The 18,075-nt window shown below is 52.1% G+C and overlaps 1 protein-coding gene across 4 annotated transcripts; it reads left to right on the top strand.

The window, feature by feature from the left end:
• The first annotated feature begins 3,419 nt into the window (after positions 1-3,419).
• On the top strand, positions 3,420-16,914 carry rps6kl1 (ribosomal protein S6 kinase-like 1). Of its 4 annotated transcripts, none has more exons than XM_018746128.2 (11): positions 3,420-3,511; positions 5,655-5,988; positions 6,447-6,571; positions 7,699-7,791; positions 8,468-8,515; positions 9,560-9,692; positions 9,963-11,453; positions 11,632-11,721; positions 13,163-13,245; positions 13,356-13,451; positions 14,588-16,914. In XM_018746128.2, the coding sequence occupies exons 2-11, from the start codon at positions 5,853-5,855 to the stop codon at positions 14,696-14,698; spliced, it is 2,406 nt and encodes an 801-aa protein (XP_018601644.2). In that variant the 5' UTR covers positions 3,420-3,511; positions 5,655-5,852; the 3' UTR covers positions 14,699-16,914. The 4 variants fall into 4 exon arrangements, with proteins under 4 accessions (XP_018601644.2, XP_029114498.1, XP_018601640.2 ...); XM_029258664.1 differs by lacking the exon at positions 3,420-3,511 and adding an exon at positions 4,199-4,211; XM_029258665.1 differs by lacking the exon at positions 8,468-8,515.
• The last annotated feature ends 1,161 nt before the right edge of the window (positions 16,915-18,075 follow it).

Here is an 18,075-nt window from a genome sequence, read left to right as displayed (position 1 = left end):
CAACGTCAAACGTCATCTTCAGAGTCTGACAGCGGGGCTTGCTGGGGGTCTTCTTACTCTGTTGTACGTAACCGCTATGGATTGCCCTGAATCCGCAGCACACGGGTCAAGATGAAAGCCAACAACACGAAGAACGATGATGAAACTCGATTGTCATCCCGGGTTTTTTAGAACAATTCAATTTCATACGAGGAGACGAATGCAAGACATCTGCGACTCTGCTCTACTGCCGGGTCTGTGTTTCATCTGAGGACCGAAATACTGATTGAAAGAACTGTCTCAACAGGACCAGTCCACACTCCCTCCTGACTTCTCACTGAGTTTGTGGTTATTCTGTACTATGGTAATGTACTTTGATACAGCTGTTCTGCACAATATGTGTACTGTGATATAAGTGACATCTGTAAATGGCTGGTATCCGTAATATTTTTTTTCATTTTTCAAAAAATCTTTTACAAGGGTGACAGTGTTTCCACCACAGCAGACGAGGCTTGAGGGACCTTGTGTGTCGGTCATACATTGTGCGGCACAAGCACTTAGCTCTCTGACCCCAAGAAAAACACGAACACACCGAGGTCATGAGATGCAGCATATAGAATAAAGACAACACAAGTACACTACGCTGCAAGAGCTGATGGGAATGATCCCCTTGCCCCACCACTACAATAAATAGTTATGGTTATTTACACTTTAGTCAAAAGTAAAAAGTCAAAAGGTGGGAAAAAGAGCTGAGTAGGAAGAGCTGCGTTGGCTTTGGGCAGGAAGCAGATGCTAATCGTCTACAGGATAAGAATGGAGCGTTTGAACCAACAGTTTATCGTGGGTAGACCGAACTCATCTAGTCTGGTATGGGATTATTCCTGGTTTGTACTTCCAAGCTCACCTGAAACAGACCTTCTTCACCTGGGAGGTAAGCACACTGCCCACTCAGATTCACCCTGGTCTACACAAGTGGAACAGAAACAAGATCAGGTTGAGCTCTCAGCCCTCTGGAGTGAGGAATGGGATGCTGGAGAATGGCCTTCCTGCCCAAAAACAGTTTTCCATCACAAGGCAGGTTGTGATAAAGGAGACTGTCTTGCAGATGAACCATAACTTGAAGTTGGAGGTCTGCAAGGTACCATCATCCTGTCTTATTCATTTAACGCCATAAGAATTGTTTCATTATGTATACGGGCAGGATGAGTCGCCCGTTCCAGAAAACCTTCGAAAGCAAGGTGGCAGCCTGTGTAGAGAAGATCATAAACCTGACTATGCAGATTCACCTCAAGGAGAAGGACCAAGAGCGCGGTACACGTTCCAACTGGAGGTGCCTGAAGGTGCAAATCAAATAACTGGAGACTCAAATCATGGGGGGATCCAAGTAAACGTCCTTCTCCGCATTCAAGTCTTCACTCAAGGCACATTTCTAGAAAGCTGTGGTACATTTGTAGTTACAAACATAGTTGGATCCGTGTTCTAGATGTTCTAGATGAGTGACAGAAAAGCATCACAGTGATTACTTTTGAGTTTCATAATCCTATTCTCACATCATTACGATCTCAACGCAATGAGGTGTCTTGACAAAAAAAAGTGCCTCTGATTTGGTTTATGTCTCTGACGTCCCTTCACACATCTCTGCTATGACTATGAGGTTGAAGCAAATTACAGCGCTATGACAGGGACCACACGGTAGCCACCAAACGCAACTTCAAACTCCAGCTGAAGCCGGAGATGAATGAGCAGAGACATCCTACTCCAACATCGGCGAGTATCTTCCAGACACCGTGAACATCGTACACTGGCCATCCCAGCGCTCAAAACATTGACGGCAGTGCTTCAGTTCTTCCCTTCCAGGTTCCTGAAGTTGCGTGTACATGTGAACACCAGTTATACATAGGGGAGGTGTGGGGAAAGGTTCCAAGCTCTCCTTCCAGGTTCTGAACCTACTTGCTGGAACTTCCAGGAGACCGGCACGATCGCGACCGGTCTGCAGCTTTACGCCGACTACCTGAAACTGGTCTTAACTTTCATAACCAGTGCGAAAGCTAGGCAAGCACCTGCAAACTCAACATGAACATGAACATTTTGGCCTGTCAGTTCTGGGTGGTTAGCCTCAGATTCTCTTCCGTTTACTCCCCCCAGTGAGACGTTTGCAGCAGACGAAAGTGGGCTGTGGTTAATGTATACCACAGACGAATCTCGAGGCAGCGTGCACCTGCAAAGACAGGCACGGGTGCCTTTGAGATCAAACAGATGTGGGCAACTGGTTCGATCACGCTATCAGTGGACAACACCTCCATCGTGTGTAGGGTCCTGTAGGCCTCCTCTGCTATCAACCCGTTCTAACATGGAGGAGATATTCTACTCCTCCGGCATTGCCTTTCGGCAGTTTGAGGAGAGCAACATTTACTGGCACCACGGTTCCATCAATAAGTGCTGCTACGTGCCTTTAAGTGCTGAGTTGAATGCGGAAAATATGGCATTTAAACACACACGATGTTCACAACCGCTTGCCCCAGTAAACCGAAACCTGACCCGGCAACACAGGATGCAAGGCTGGAGGGGGAAGGGACACACCCCGGATGGGACGCCAGTCCACCGCAAGGCACCCCAAGCAGGACTCGAACCCCAGACCCGCCGCAGAGCAGGACCCGGCCAAACCCGCTGCCGCTCCCGGTGAAACCCATTTATCACGAGTGGATCCTTGCAACTGAACAACCATAATTTCCTAATACGGGAAGATTTGAATACTCTTCCTACGTCGTATAAATGACATGAAAAGCAAGCATAATCATCTGGTGAAAGAACTATTTCGGTCGTATTAGAAACGTCCCTTGTGAAATGCACTTGCCAAATGATACTCAACTTGTGCATGGTGTTAAGTTTCAGTTCTGCCTTCCGTGCTAATGGGCTTTCATGATCAGATGCCTTCTGCACACACACACACACACACACACACACACACACAGAGTCACTGCACAGCCATCCATTATAGTCTGGGGGGTGGGCCCCATTTTTCGCAGGGTACTTCTCAGTGCCTGATTCTTTGTTTGCCGAGCAGAGGGTGTCTCCGCCTGGTACTGTGGGACAAACCCTGGTCTGACTGCCGAAATGTCTCGCGCTGGACAGTGTACCTGAATCAAATTCTGTGGAAAAACAGGATTCGAAACCAGTCCTAACTCACGCCCTTCCTTTCATACACATTTACACTCTGTGCTTCGTGCCATGTACACTGGAACAGAAATACAGTACTATCTAGTACTATTGAAGAAATAAATTGCAGAACCTGCAGCTGATTAAACGCAGAACTGGGGCCGAGATTCAGAAAGGTGCTCTGTCTCTTTAAGGGCTTTAAAATGGGAGGGGCAATCCCAGGTTGTGTGACTAATGGCGGGGGCGGTGACATCATTTGCAGCCAATAAGCCCCTGCGCTGAGCCCGTTCCTCTTTCTGTGATGTGCTGCTGAGCAGGCCGTGTGGGCAGGGTGATGCTGAGGCTGAGAGTGCGGGACATGCAGGAAGCAGACCAGGTATGGTGCGCTTTTACTCTGCCGCGACCTCTGTCATCCTTCAGTTCCCTCTCAACTAGGTGGGCGGGGCGGGGTGGGGGGTGGTTAGAACAGCGATGTCATGGATGCAGTTTCAGAAGCAGCGGGGGGGGGGGAGGGGGGTCCGTCTTACATCAGGAGCGAATTCACATTCAGCGAAGATGCGTATCTTGTTTCGCACACATGATCTCGCTAATTCCGACGCACCGAGCGATGCTGAAGCCCACATGGGAAATGGTGCTTATGTGTGAGGTTTAACCCCAGGGTAATGGCCCTTCTCTGTACTCCAGCCGTAGCCCATCAGCTGAACCCAGATGTGTCCCGACTCACTTCTTGGGTGGATACGGAGCATGAATGGCAGCAACGACACGGGTCTTTGAAATGCCAACCTGGTGATGGAGTGATAGACATTCACCCCCTCCCTGTGTCACATGGAGATCTTTTCTGTCTCGTACAGCATCCTGCGCTCTTGGGCTTTCGCTGTTCGGACACCAGCGAAGCACTTTGCTACGGGTCGCGCTCCTGCAGAGATGCCGGGGAGCCACGGAGACACGGACGCCAACCTTGGACACTTGTGAACTTCTTATTTTTACCAGTTTCGATGCCTCTCTTATAGGCACGAAGCTGCCGGATGCTGCTTCTTTGACGTGTTGACGAGCCCCCCGAGATCCCGTAGTTGTAGGTGTGGGTCAGCGATCCGAAAGAAAACGCTAATAGGAGGAGATGGATAGCGCAGACGAAGGGAAGAAAATTTTACTCCGATCTGATTTTCAAATCCCAGCTGCGGGAAAGCGTGCCATGACTGGTGTGGGAGTACTCACGGTGGTTTCATTTTTCCTTGGTGTCATATAATATTTATGCAGCAGCAGCAGCAGCAGCAGAGGCAGACAGTGCCAGCGAAGCCCACGGTGTCAGTCAGAATGCATCCAGCACAATTATTTACAATAACTATATGTTTCAACGGCATGAGCTGAACGCAAATGATGCATAAGCTCTCTGATTAGTATGCTGGTCCATAACATGGGTTTTTAATTCGGAATATATACACACCAAATTCTGCTTTTTAATATTTGGTTTCTTCATTTAGTGATGCTGTCACGTCCACGCCCACAACACAAGCGACAACACCTGACTCCGCACTAGCTCATGAGTAATCGCTCACCCTATAAAGACCCTCTTCAGCTCCCGTACAGTTGCGGAATCTCGTTTGGGACAACCGCCCTTCCTCGCGTTACTATACACACTCTTACTCTATTCACGATCTCTGGTTTTTTGACTCCTCGCTTCGTTCTCCGACCCTTCGCCTGTCCCTGGTTTTGAGAACTTGCCTCTTCCCTCAACTTCAGACGCACAACGCTGCGCTTGGGTTCGGCCGTCCCGGCTCCCTGTGTTCCGCGTGACAGATGCTTAGTGAAGCGACTCGCCGCAGGGTAAATATTTACTGTATCGGTTCAGGGTCAGTACCTTGCTCAAGGGTACTACGGCAGGAGCTGGGATTCAAGCTCGAGTTCTGCGAGGGCAGGGAGTCAGCTCTAACCACTGCGCCCCCTGCTGTAGGCGTCACGTTGCTGGAATCCACTCGGTGCGAAAGAACGAAAGTCACTCGCAGGAGCGCTCGACTCGCAGTACGCACGTGTCCATTTATTCCTGTCCGCTGAGAGTATAAGTCCAAGTCTTCCCGAAGCAAAGGAATACAGCAGACAGAAGGAGTCTTCTCCTGTACCTCTGTACCTTTCCCAACACCCACGAACACCACTGCATGTACATCTGCAGTAGCTCCTTCGCTGGATGTACCTTTGCTCAGCTTTTGCAGCGCCTACTCCGATCATCGACTGCGGTGGACTTTCCCCCGTCTCTTACGGGACTTCTGCTGCGCTCGAGGAACGCGACACGCGTAAAGTCGGGAAAGATCTCAACCGGGAGTTGAGTCGAGATTAACTGCCGCACGGTGATAAGCGTACGTGCGGGACCGGACAGCGCAAGGTGCGTGCTGCCGGGCGTCGCATCTTTCCGCAGCGGCACGTTTCCTTTTTCTTTTCTGTCCACGATACTATCTGTCATGCGGGACTTTGGAACGACGGAAAACGTGGCGCGCTCTTCTCCGAGTGACCTGTTGTTTTGACAGGTTGAGGACTCCGCCGAGGAACGGTCCTTGCCCACGGGAGGAGACGTGAACGAGGCACCCGGTCCGGGTCTGGTGGCATGAGTCCGGCGGGGACATGTGGCTCTGTCTAGAGGACACGCAGCGCGCACCGCCCCCTGGCCTGGTTTGGCCCAGCTGCCGGAGCTCTCCAGAGCGCTTGGAGTCGGACCCCGGCCAGAGATGGCCAAGAGGGACTACCTGGTGGACGCCGCAAAGCAGATCCGCATGGCGCTGGACCGGGAGGTCAGCGAGGATTACGAGGCGGCCTTCAACTACTACAAGAACGGGGTTGACCTGCTGCTCAACGGCATACAAGGTAAGCATGAGCAACCTTTCGACTCGCCGCGGAGCAGCACTCGTGGGCCCTGTGCTCCTGCACGTGCACGTGCACGTCACGCGGAAACCTTCGTTGCGCCTCGGCATTGGTCTCAATCAGCGATGTCCTTAAATGGACTAGAAGAAGGTAGTGCTGCAGAGCGCTGGAGAAGCCTGGAGGAAAAGGACCAGCGGTGAGCACTGAAACAGTGCTGTCGGGACACCTGCGTGGGTTACACCTGTTGAAAAGAGCTGCTCTTCGAAGGAGAAAAGGGCTAATCGAGAAAGTGAAGGCACAACTGTGCCTTTCTGCCTGTACCATGCTTTGAGCCCACTGTGTTCTTAGCTCCAGATTTATGTTCCGCTGTAAAACGTGAGCACGCCGGGTGGTGGGCATTTCTGCGTTAACGCTACCACGGAGACAGTTACCCAGAATCCTTTGCACCGCCCCCTTTGCAGTGGACCCAAACAAGGAGAGACGAGAGGCAGTGAAGCGGAAGACCACTCAGTACCTGAAGCGCGCAGAGGAAATCTTCAACTCTCACCTGCAGGGCAGCCTGGGAATCGGGACCACTCTGTCTGGGGTAGGAGACCGACTGCAGGGCCTGATTATTAATAAAACCAGATGGTTATGCGAACATTATTATGATACGCAGTCAGACTGACAGATCCCCGCACGTGATTTTCAAAGTACAGTCAGTTTGTCTGATGTCACTGTTTAAAGCTTATAACTGAAGGATGCAGGTTCGAATCCCTGCTAATGACTGTAGTGCCCTGGAGCAGGGTAATTGTACTCATTGCACTATTTCCAAACTGTACGAATGGGTAAATCACAGTAAATAGGCTGTATGCACACTTGGACACACGGGTGGGACAGAGGTGAAGGAGAGTAAGTGTTCCCTTTCAGTAACGATGGCAATCCGAAATGAGGATGCAACCTCTTTAAGGCAGAACACGGGCAAAAACCGACCGAGACGTAAAAACGGAAAAAAAACACGTGGCCGAATACGGAAAGTTCTCCAGGCCCCTCACCTCTCTTCCCCCAAACTGCTCAAGTTGTCAGGCCAACTGCCTTAAATATCCATCTCGACCGACCTGCGGTCAGCTGGTTGCCATCACCTTGATTTGGAAGGAGGCGGGCAGTGCGCTTTAGCCCCGCCCCCACACCCTGGCTTTAGCCCCACCCCCACACCCTGGCTCCACCCACCATCTACAACCGGGAAGACCGGTTTCATAACAAGACAAATCTTGTGAGCTGTTGCGTAATACAGAGTATATTTGAATGAAGAACAACAGAAATGAACAGAAATATTGTCCATATTTAACAACAAAGTTATGATCTGAATGTTGCTCCAGGTGAGATTAAAGATAAAGCTATGCTCCATAAACCCTACACTGGCATACAAAGCGACTCGGCTCACGCCAGACTCGTACACGGGACGCTAACGTGCCTCGCCAGTACACGCTCAAATCCAGGCATTACGGCAACGCTTCCTACGTCATCTTCCCTTGCTGACCCTGAGTCACTGACTGCCGCGCAAGAGCCAGAGAAGGGATGAGCTGAAACTCGTCAACAGGAAGAACGGAATAGTTTCTGCGCGGCTGCCCTGCCCCGGGCTCGAGCGCGGCAGCATTAATAAACGAACGCGGCGAGCGTTTCGGAGGCGCTCTTCGTGGATGACGCGTGACCCCCCGCGACCTCTCTCGGCAGGGCTACAGCAGCCTGAGGTTTCGGCCCATCAGGAACCTCAGCATGCCGGTGGAGGACCTGAAGACGTGCAAAGTGGTCGGGGTCGTCGATAAGGTAAGGAGGCCGGCGTCGTTCGCGCTCACGGCCCGTTTCGGGCAACCGCGACGAGATTAAAAATCACACAGTCCTCGGGTCACGCGCCGAGGTCGCAGGAACAACAGTCCTCTTGTTCTTCCTCATCGCTGCTTTTTTCGGTTTTGTGGCAGTCCAACTACAGCCTGAGCTCTAACTTCCGCTCGGAGCGAGCAGTTATTGCTTTTTCGACACATTGTCCGACAAACCCGAAAACGGCGAACGCGGGGCAGTTCTGCATTTTCTGAGCTTCCCCTCCGCTCCTGTTCCTGAGTAAACGCAAGAAGCCGCAGAGGAAACACCTGGCCGTAGGGAGCGGCCCGTGGAAAGAGGAAGCTGGGAATGGCTCTCATTGTGTCACGGAGCGTCACGTGGTGCCGCTCTCGCTTGACCTGCAATCCTGCGCTGCGATCTTGGGATTTTTTTTAAGCCTCTGCTGTAAAATGCTCCTTCCGTACTGACTTTTATTATTTAATTGGCGAGAAAGATTAACCGAGTCTCCCAGACCCGTGTCGTATACCACGGCGCGGCCGCTCAGTTATGACTGAATTGCCATGTTTTGCACACCTCTGACTGCTTCTCGTTGATTTTATGAAGGTTTGCTTCACGTCAAATCGTGCGTGTTCGTAGAATGACTCTTGGTGCCCCCGTGCCCTAGGTCCTGGCTGTTCAAAGCCTCACCGCCGAAGAGACGTTCATCGTGAAGGTGAGTGGGCGCTGACCCTGGAGCTCTGCCGCCGGACCGCAGGGCAGAGCCGGCCAGGGGCCGACGGAGACGAGCCGCCGACAGCAAACCGGAGCACGCCGGTGCTAGGAGACAGGGTCAGGGATACACACACACAACCCCCCCCCCCCGCTTAATGCGGAGGCACTTGGGCCTCGGGCCATTCCTCAGAGCCCATCGATCCAGCTGAAAGCTCAGCTCTTCTCCTTGATTCCCCGCTACAGAACTTTGGGGCAGAATGTTCACGCAGTGTTCTGAGAAACATCTTTATGAAAAATGACTCAGAGATTTGGAACAGCTGGGCTGGGGCCTCGTCTTGGTCAAAACGTTAAATGCACCAATACTGGAGACTGAGGACAATGCGGGTTATACCCTGACTGACCTCTAACGCCCCTTCAGCAAGGTCAGCGTGTATCGCACACGTTAAACTTATCAGTATTAGTTCTTAAAAAATTCTTTGAAGCCTGGTCTACCTTTAGGGGGCGTGGTGGCGCAGTGGATTTGGCTGGGTCCCCCTCGCTGGTGGGTCCGGGGTTCGAGTCCCGCTTGGGGTGCCTTGCGACGGACTGGCGTCCCGTCCTGGGTGTGTCCCCTCCCCCTCTATAGCCTTACGCCCTGAGTTGCCGGGTTAGGCTCCGGCTCCCCGCAACCCTGCACGGGTCGAGAGGTTTCAGTCAACGTGTGTTACCTGTATTTCTTCAGTTTTTTTCCAAAGCAATTTACAATAATCTACCCATTTATACAGGTAGCTACCTTGGGTTAGCGTTGCCGTATCACTTCAGGGTACAATCCTGGCTCAGGGCTGGGATTCAAACCAAAGCACAAGGTGCAGCACCAACCGCTATGCCACCTGCCGCCCCATTTATCACCATATATTCTGCTTTCACTCGAACACACCTCTCGACTCCATGTTGAACAAGTCATGGAATTAGGTCACCTACTGAGAGGCTCGTAGAGAGACGTTTGCCTTAGAATCTGCCGTCTTGTGCACCGAAGCCTTAGCGAGGACTGCTCCCCGCCCCACAGAGCCTACCCAAGTCAAGCGGGGAGAGTCGCGAGCAGCCCACCATCATCCCCCAGGGTGTGCCCTTCATGGTGAAGCTGCTCCGCTACTATGTCAGCGAGGATGCCGTCTACCTCCACCTGGGCTACGTTCAAGGTGAGACCCATGTATCGGATCACGCCCCACACCAGTTATCGGTCCGTCGTGGCCATTTCGGCTCACGGCAAATTTCGGAAATGCTCGAGATGATCTGCTCGTTACCACAAGTCAGTTCGTAGCTCATTATAACGTCTCTGTCCTGTGAGGGCTGCTTTTATCTAGGCAGGACGGTGGAGCTAAGGTCTTCAGGCCAAACAAGCTGCTTTTCAGCTGTCCCTTTCAAATTTGCAAGTACAGCTAACATGTTTGTTGTTCTCTTGCTGGAAGGAGGGAGGCTCTTCTCAAAGCTGCGTAAGTTGAGGAATGAGAAGTTGAAGGAACACCCTGAGTGCTGTAGCCCCGCCAACTGCAAGATCCACCTCAGGAACAGCTACACCACCCCCGCCATGAGCCTGGACGACCAGCAGAGCAGCAAGACTGTAGTTTGGCTGGCTTCAGAGGGCAGCGCTCACCAGGACCCGGAGCCAGGGGACACCGAATCTCTCGCCTCCTGGGAGGAGGTGCAGAGACAACTGGAGAGCTGCCGGACACACTCCTACTGTGAGGAGACAGGCTGTTTGTACAGCGCTAGGGCCGGACACTCGGACGATCCGCCGGAGCCAAATCGGGCGTCCGGGCCGCCAGAACGGGATGCCGCATTGGGGGCTGGATCAGCGCACATCACGGTGCAACGGCTATCGCACACTCAGGTAACGTGTACTGTGCCACCACATGGCCGCTTCACAGGAGGGCTCGATGAGGCTCCCAGCAGGACCTGGGATCCTCTGAAGAAGCATGTGCAGACAATTGAGTCCAGCCCAGATTTCCATGTCAACGACACAAGTTGCTTCAAGAGCCCAAATCCAAGCGACACTCGCGCGTGGAACGACGTAGGCCGAGAGGTGGCAGGAGCCTATGGAATACCTCACGTGGCCAAGTCCTCCGCAGCGGCTCCATGGGTTCTTCAGCCTTCCAAAGGTGAGCCAACTTCACCAGTGGACGCTAAGAGTCAGGGCATTGATACACCTACTCTGGAGCTAGATGTACGCAAGCAAATCCAGGGCAGGCGTGGTGCGGCAGCAGAGACTGCTCGAAGCCCCGAAGGTCCTCGCTTGGTCTGTGACCCAAACAGAAACCCCGTACATGCAACGGGTGTTCTCAGCTCGCACGGGTCGCCTGGATCCGGGTCGACTTGTAGGCCAACAGCTGCGGAAACTAAAAAGACTGTAGAAGCCATAAGGACAGATGCACTTTCTTGCGTTGAGGAAGCTGTTCCTGCGGTGCAAACAGCAAACACGTTCTCAGGAAATACCCAGCCCTCCTCTGGTTCTCATAGCCGTGGCACAGATATCCCGACAAGCGTCTCCTTGGATACCCCGGAACCAAAGGACCTCGGTGAGAGGCATCGAGGAGAAGAGGCGGATGACGGTTGGGAGCTGCTAAGCCCTCTGAAGAGAGATGCGGCCGAAGCCAGATCAACAGGGGGGCAACCGTGGGATCCGCATCCAACACCCCCTGCAGCTGCTCACATGTCAAGTAGGAAGGCAGAACCAGATGGGCTGGAGGCAGAGCAGCCCATTGAGGTGGACGGGTGGTGCTTGCTTCCTCGGATCCCGGCGCGGCGGCCCAAGGAAAAGAGCGAGCAGGGCTGCCGGGGTCTCCCGGAAGCCGAGGTTCGACTGTGGGGAGCCCACATCGTGCTGGCCCTGGAGAGCCTGCACCAGCAGGGCATCTTGTGCCGGGATCTTAACCCAAAGAACATCCTACTTGACAGCAACGGTCAGTCCCTAGCACCCCCACAAGCTGCCGTTACCCCGTTCCATAGTCACTGCATTGTATGGTTCCGCTAGCAGAGAATTATGGGAAAATGGAGACTATGCCCGTTAGTTGAGTGTCTGGGGATCACGTGTGGGATTTATCTCTGGGACGTAAGTGAAGGGCGTGTCTTTGTGCACAGGAAACGTCTGCCTGACCTACTTTGGCCAGTGGAGTGATGTTCAGCTGGAGATCAGCGCCAAAGCGATGGAGAACATGTACTGCGCTCCAGGTAAACGTATCGGCATCGGAGGAAACTGCGTCACAGCTCCGGTCTGGGCCAGGCCGCTGTAGGGAGGAACCGTACTCACGATTACCGTACTCAGAGTTCATGACTTCCGCATGCCGTGCGGACGGCGCGTCTCCGGCGAGGGTGTGTTTTTCGCACCTTGCCAGTATCGACAGCCGTGCGGTTCCCGCACGGTGTCTGTGGTTGGGAGGGGATTTCTCCACCGCGTCACGCGACAACGTGACGGTGTGTCGGAGCGCCCCTCAGCGCGAGGGGCCTGGAGATGAGGGTGCACGTAGCGTAGTGTTTCTCACAACTTCCCCAATGGCTGGGACCTGTGGCTTTTTTCTTGGGCCCAATGAACGTTATGTGGCCGAGCGCTACTCGGAGTACTGCACCGTACTGTGCTGTACTGTATTACCAGCAGTCTTCCGTTTTGGCAAGACACGTCACACATAATGTGAAAAAGCAAAACATTTAATCCGTAACTTCATTTGATATTTAAATAACTTGTTTTTGATGCGTTACATTGTGTAGGCGAGTGACAGTGACAGCCAGAGGGGGAAATACCGCGGTCACCAATACATGGGGCTGCTGGTGTTACGTACACCGCTTTATACTATGGTAAGCGAGACGCTGTCTGGTGTAACGCGCTGTTCTGTTGTATTGTTTTCCGAGATGAACGTTGCTTTGGAGAAAAGCGCTAATGAAACGGTTAATAGTAAAGTTTAACGTAAAAGTGAAAGTAAATGTTCCGTTAAGCGTCCCAATCCGCCGTTTCCTGCCGTCCACGTCGAACCCATTTCTTACTTGCTCTTACTTGTTGAGTGAAACGAGTGGCCCGTCGGCATCCAGTGCCGCGGAGAGCAACGACGCCGGAAAGGCTGCTCCACCTGTCGACGCGGCTTCTTTGAGTTGTTCTCCACGCGGATGCTGGAGCACGTAGGAGTTGGAGCTCCATACGGCGTGCGGGAATACACTTGCTGACGACTAGGGTGGGTGGGATTCTGAAGGTCACAGGTTTGAATCCCACCTCCAGCGAGGTACTTACCCTAAATTGCTCCGCTCAGATCAGGTTGTAAGTACGTCTGTATAATCGGGTGCGGACATTGAGGTGGGACCGCTTTTCAGCAGAGGAATGCGACTGTACCTCGCCGGTGCGACACCCGTGTCTCACCTAGGACACACGCGCACACACACACACACACACTGCCAAACTTGCAGGAATCTTGCTTAGAGCTCAGTGTACGTGAACTATCCGTGCTACGCTGTCCTGCTAGAAAACGTCTGACGTTCGGAATTCGGCAGCGCTGGGATGTCCGACATTCACTCAGAACGTTGGGTCCACGCCGGCGGGACGAAGTGTCCTCCCCTCCGTGTGAACGCAGCGCGCGGGTGCTGGGACTCGCCTGTAACCTCCTGTCTGCTCTCTTCCGTCTGGCAGAAATCGGAGGGGTGGCCGAGATCACGGAGGCCTGCGACTGGTGGAGCCTGGGGGCCCTTCTCTACGAGCTCCTCAGCGGCATGGTAAATAACACCCTTCTCGCACTCGGTGCGCTTCCTTTCAGGCGTCACGTCATTTTACGCTCGACATTTTCCTCTCCCCCGTACTCGTCCGACCGACGCCTCCCGCGAAGCCCCTCCGCCAGTGCCACCCCACCGGGATCCTCTCCCACACCCAGCTGCTCATCCCGGATCACCTGAGCACCGCGGCCGCCTCTCTGCTCAGCGAGGTGAGAGCGCGAACACGTCCGGCACCTTCTTAGTCATTATTTTTGTGTAAAATATTTAAATAAACTTATAAAATGCATCGACGACTTTGGCAGCCGGTAGCACGGTGGTTCGAGCCGCTGCTTTCGGACCCACGGGTCACAGATTCGAGCCTCGCCTCCGGCTGGAGTACCCTTAAGCAAGGTACTTACCCTAAATGACTGCAGTAAAAACTACCCAGGGGTGTAAATGGCTAAACAGTTGTAGGTAGCTTAATGTTATAAGTGCTTTTTGGGGGAAAAAGCATCAGCTAAATGAATAAATAGAAATAGTTATGATTTACACTCCTCATTCTACTTGCCTACCTGGTTTCACCGGTGCAGCTTGGGCTTCGCTTATTTTTGCGCCTGCTCTACTTCCACCTTTCTACCGCACACACGACGACAGAAGTCATTTTTATTTCACGTATAGAAACATTCAGATCACGAAGAAGCAAAAAATAACATTTTAATTTCTTATTTTCATTTAATGATTTATATTAACACACTGAAACATTATACTGGTGCGGAAAACAGATTTATACTTCAATGACTGAAAACGAACCCAATTCTCAGCATTGCGCTTCGGTACTATTGACTGCGTGGGCTGACCGCTCCTGTCATGGAAAATGTCACCCGCAGAGCCACGTTTCAAAGAGCCGTGTAGAATTTACACGATATACAAGGCAGCGGATCTTCAGTTTTCCAGTAAAACGGTTTTTTTCGTTATTCGGCAAGATTTTTATTTTTTTTTTTTAAACCATCGTTTTCCCGAGATCAGAATTTGTTTTTCAATTTTAGTAGCAAAACTTGGCGGCCCAAAATTTCGATTCTCCCAGCTTATCCCCCGGGTCCCTCTAATTACAAAATGGGCCCCGGCGCGACGCGGGTTTCCGGAAGGTTCCGTGCCCCTAAAGCAGCCCATCGCAGCGGCATCGCAGCCAGCTGAGGCCTGTCAGCGGTCGAGGGAGACCGTGCTCCTTCCTCTCCTCGGACACGCCGAACAGGAACGTCATCCCCGCACCCGTGCGCCCACAAGCCTCGGCCCGCCGCCCGCCCTCTCTTCTCGGGGTCTCTTCGCGTGTGACGCACGGCCCCGTCTCTCCTATGTCGTCCTGCAGCTCCTGCAGTTTGACGCGGGACACCGGCTGGGCTCCGGAGGCGGCGGCGTGAGCGACATCAAGTGTCACCCCTTCTTCGGTGCGGTGCGGTGGCACTCCCTGGGCAGCTAGGGCTCCGGCAGCCAGCCTCCCCGACGTCTCCTCGCCCACCGACCGGGACCGACGGGGTAACCTCGCTGGCGCTTGCCTGGCGGACTAGTGTCCCCTAGTGGTGGAAAGACCAAAGGTTCCGAGCGCCGCGCAGCTCTTTCCTGAATAGCGCTCGCTCCCGGTCCCTTGGAGAAACGACACCGTACGGAAGAGCGGGGCAGGACGACACCGAAGGCGCTGCGACTCCGGGTCGGAATGACAGCGATCGCCGAGCGAACCGTGCAGAAACCGGACTCGATCAAATGCACCGAGGTCCGACGTACCAGACCGGTTCCCTGTAGCCATTCGTTCGTTCGTTCATTCGTTGCTTTCCTGCAAAGCAACTTACCACGTGAAGCTACTTACACTGCTTTACCCGTTTGCACAGTTCTCTCATTTTTTACTGCATCAGTTGAGGGTTAGGGCACTACAGCGGGAGGTGGGATCTGAACTTGGGAGCAGACAGTCCAGAGGAAGCAGCGCCAGCCGTAGCACAACGTCCATCGTGATTTCAGCACGCTGCGGTAAAACCTGGTGGACACGGTATGGGTGTTTCGTACTCATCGCTGCCGAATCCCAGCGGCCTGACGAGGGCGATCTGCCGACGGAGTAGTTAGAGACAACCTGCTGCCCTCGAAGGACACCGGTTCGAATCTCGGCTCCTTCCGTAGTAACGCCGCTCACGGAGGCCTCCGATCAGTCCAGGTGAACCGATTCCCATTCGCGCGTCACACCGCGCGGTAAGGAGAAGTGGCCGAGGAGCTTCTCGCGGATTCGGCGTCAGCGTGACCGGGGAAGGTCGCCTCGAGGAGGAACCCATTCGCTGCGGTGGGACTGATGACTTGAGGTTTTCGAGAAAACATGTCTGAGAACAAGTGGGAACTTTGACAATGATATTGTGCAGGTCCCGTCTCCCCCCCCCCAGCCCCCCAGCCCCCCACGACCACGGGCCACACATTGATTCATTTCCTCTGAATCAGTCTGTGAGGTAAACACTTCTTACTGTGCGGTTACCCTTCCTCTCAAACTCCGCCTTCGGCCCCCCACTCAGACACTAGAGCCGAGCGCGAGCGGTCGGCCCCGCGCCGTGCGGGAGATGGGGAAACGTGGACACGTGGACGGGCGTCCGGGAGAGTTCCGCCCGAGGTGCTCTTCATACTCGTCGACACACTTTTTCAAATATTTTCCCACGCTGTCGGAAAATGAGTTTTCACGCTTTGGATTTTGCTGTAAATCAGAGTTACTTTTCCTCTCCTTTCGAGACGTCCCCCACTTCTCGTTTTCTCGGTTTTCTTCATTTCGACACGGATCAATCGGGTAAAACAGCCGACGCACATTTCATACCTGAACCTTCAGCAGACCTTCGATCCGTCTGCGACCTAAAGTGGAAGAATTTTACTCCATCGCTGTAAATGTGCGGTGCATCCCCAGAGAGGGACGGGTACAGCTTTATCGTGTACTATATTGTTTATATTATAACAAACGAGTACGCCTAATTCCCATGTTCCCCCCCACACGCGCACACACGTACGTACTAGCATAAGCCCAAAGGACAAAGCAGACAAGGTGTCTGGCGAACATTCAAGTGCTTCTGGCCTGAAACACAGACTAGGGAACGGTGCACAAAAGGGGGAAAGCGTCTGCTGAGACGAATCACCGAGACAAAGAGCACCTGCTACCATTTATGCATGTATGATTTCAGAGAAATAAATTTTTGGATGCCGACTCTGTGTCCTTTTCAATATTTAGTCTGCTCGTGGCTGGTGAATATGTTGTGCGTGGGGTTAATGGAAAAGGTACACGGGACTCAGCGAAAGAGATCCAATAAAATCACTATTAAAATATCGCCCTTATAATACCCCGTTAAAAAAGTTGTAACTTTACTATTAATGGTGAAAGCACATTTTTTACTGCACCAGCGACAGTCACACAGTATAGCCATCGTGCATTTCCGTATGTTGTGCGACCACATCTCTCGCACGTGTCACTCAAACACGAAAAGCGGTAACTAACGTGACTAAGTCCTAGATGTCTAACGCGCACGTGTGACACGTAGATGCTTTGGAGAAAAGCACCTGCTAAATGAATAAAAGTAAATGTAGGACCAGCATCCACATGCAGCACCATCCATCTATTAGTGCCCTATCAGACAAGCGCATGTAATCGTTCATAAAGCTTTATATTGTACATTTTGCATTCATTCAGACTGCACAGTTTACACTCACGCACTGTGTGTAAGATGAGATGATTTTAAAAAGTGGCAGAGATTTCAGACGGACAGCTTCTGAGTTTTAAGATGTGTAATTTCACTTTTACGAGTATTTTTTTTTTTTTTACACATTTACATTTATCTGACACTTAAAAACAACTTAAATGTCAACCTACTTAGGGTTATTTACACAGGGTAATTTTACCGAAGCAATTCAGGACAAGTACTCTGCTCGAAGGTACTACAGCAGTACGTGGGACTGAAACCTTCAAGCTCTGGAGCCAAAGGCAGCAGCTCTAACCACTACACCACTTCTGCACTTGTTGGTAGAAGCTCTTTCTCGAACCTCCCTCTTGTCCACACTGGCCTGTTTTCTGTCCCTTCTGTACCTTCCTGACATTTTGTCAAACTTTTTACACATAGTAAAAATATAACAATGAAGCTCAGTATAACTCAGCATAACATCGCGGCAGCTAAGTACTTAAATACAAGTGGAATTTAAATCATTTTGCCTTTAGATGTGATTTGTAGTTTATTAATATTTCTCATTACTTTGACTTGTTTTGAAGTGTAGGAAACAAAAAGAAACGTGATGGGGGGGGAACTGTCAAACCTGACAGTTCTCATAGACACACACATCTGTTGTCCACTCTGCCAGGTCATCTGGTCAGTCTCTTCTCTCAGGTCCACCTTACAACCTCCCAGGGCCATGTTCCCTCACAGCTGTGTGCTTGTGCTTATGTGCAGGCGCGCACACAGAGCAAAACAGTGAGTGCACATAAAGCACCCATCCTGTAACCAGTAACTTTATGCAGCAGACAGTCAGTATACAGTTTAAATGCCAGTCTTACAACATTTAACTTTTCTTGTCATGACCTGCACGGTACAGCTATGGCTAAAAATCTTGCACAAAAATAAGTTTGCTACACGCACAGCCTCTTAGAAATCAGAGGGATCTTCGCTCCCATCCCAGTAACGCTGCAATCACGCTAGTAAGAGACACTTGTTGAATAAACCATTTGGCAGTGCAATAAATTTACTACCCACACTTATGTAGAAAGTCAAGCATGGGCTGCTTACATCCTCAAGTGGTCTAATTCAGGGTATCTTGAAAACAAGGCCATGCCAGGAAAGTTCACTCAACCGCTAT

The sequence above is a fragment of the Scleropages formosus genome, chromosome 15 (assembly GCF_900964775.1).
Source record: "Scleropages formosus chromosome 15, fSclFor1.1, whole genome shotgun sequence".
In the NCBI taxonomy this organism is placed as follows: domain Eukaryota; kingdom Metazoa; phylum Chordata; class Actinopteri; order Osteoglossiformes; family Osteoglossidae; genus Scleropages; species Scleropages formosus.
This window is presented reverse-complemented; position numbering and strand designations above follow the sequence as displayed.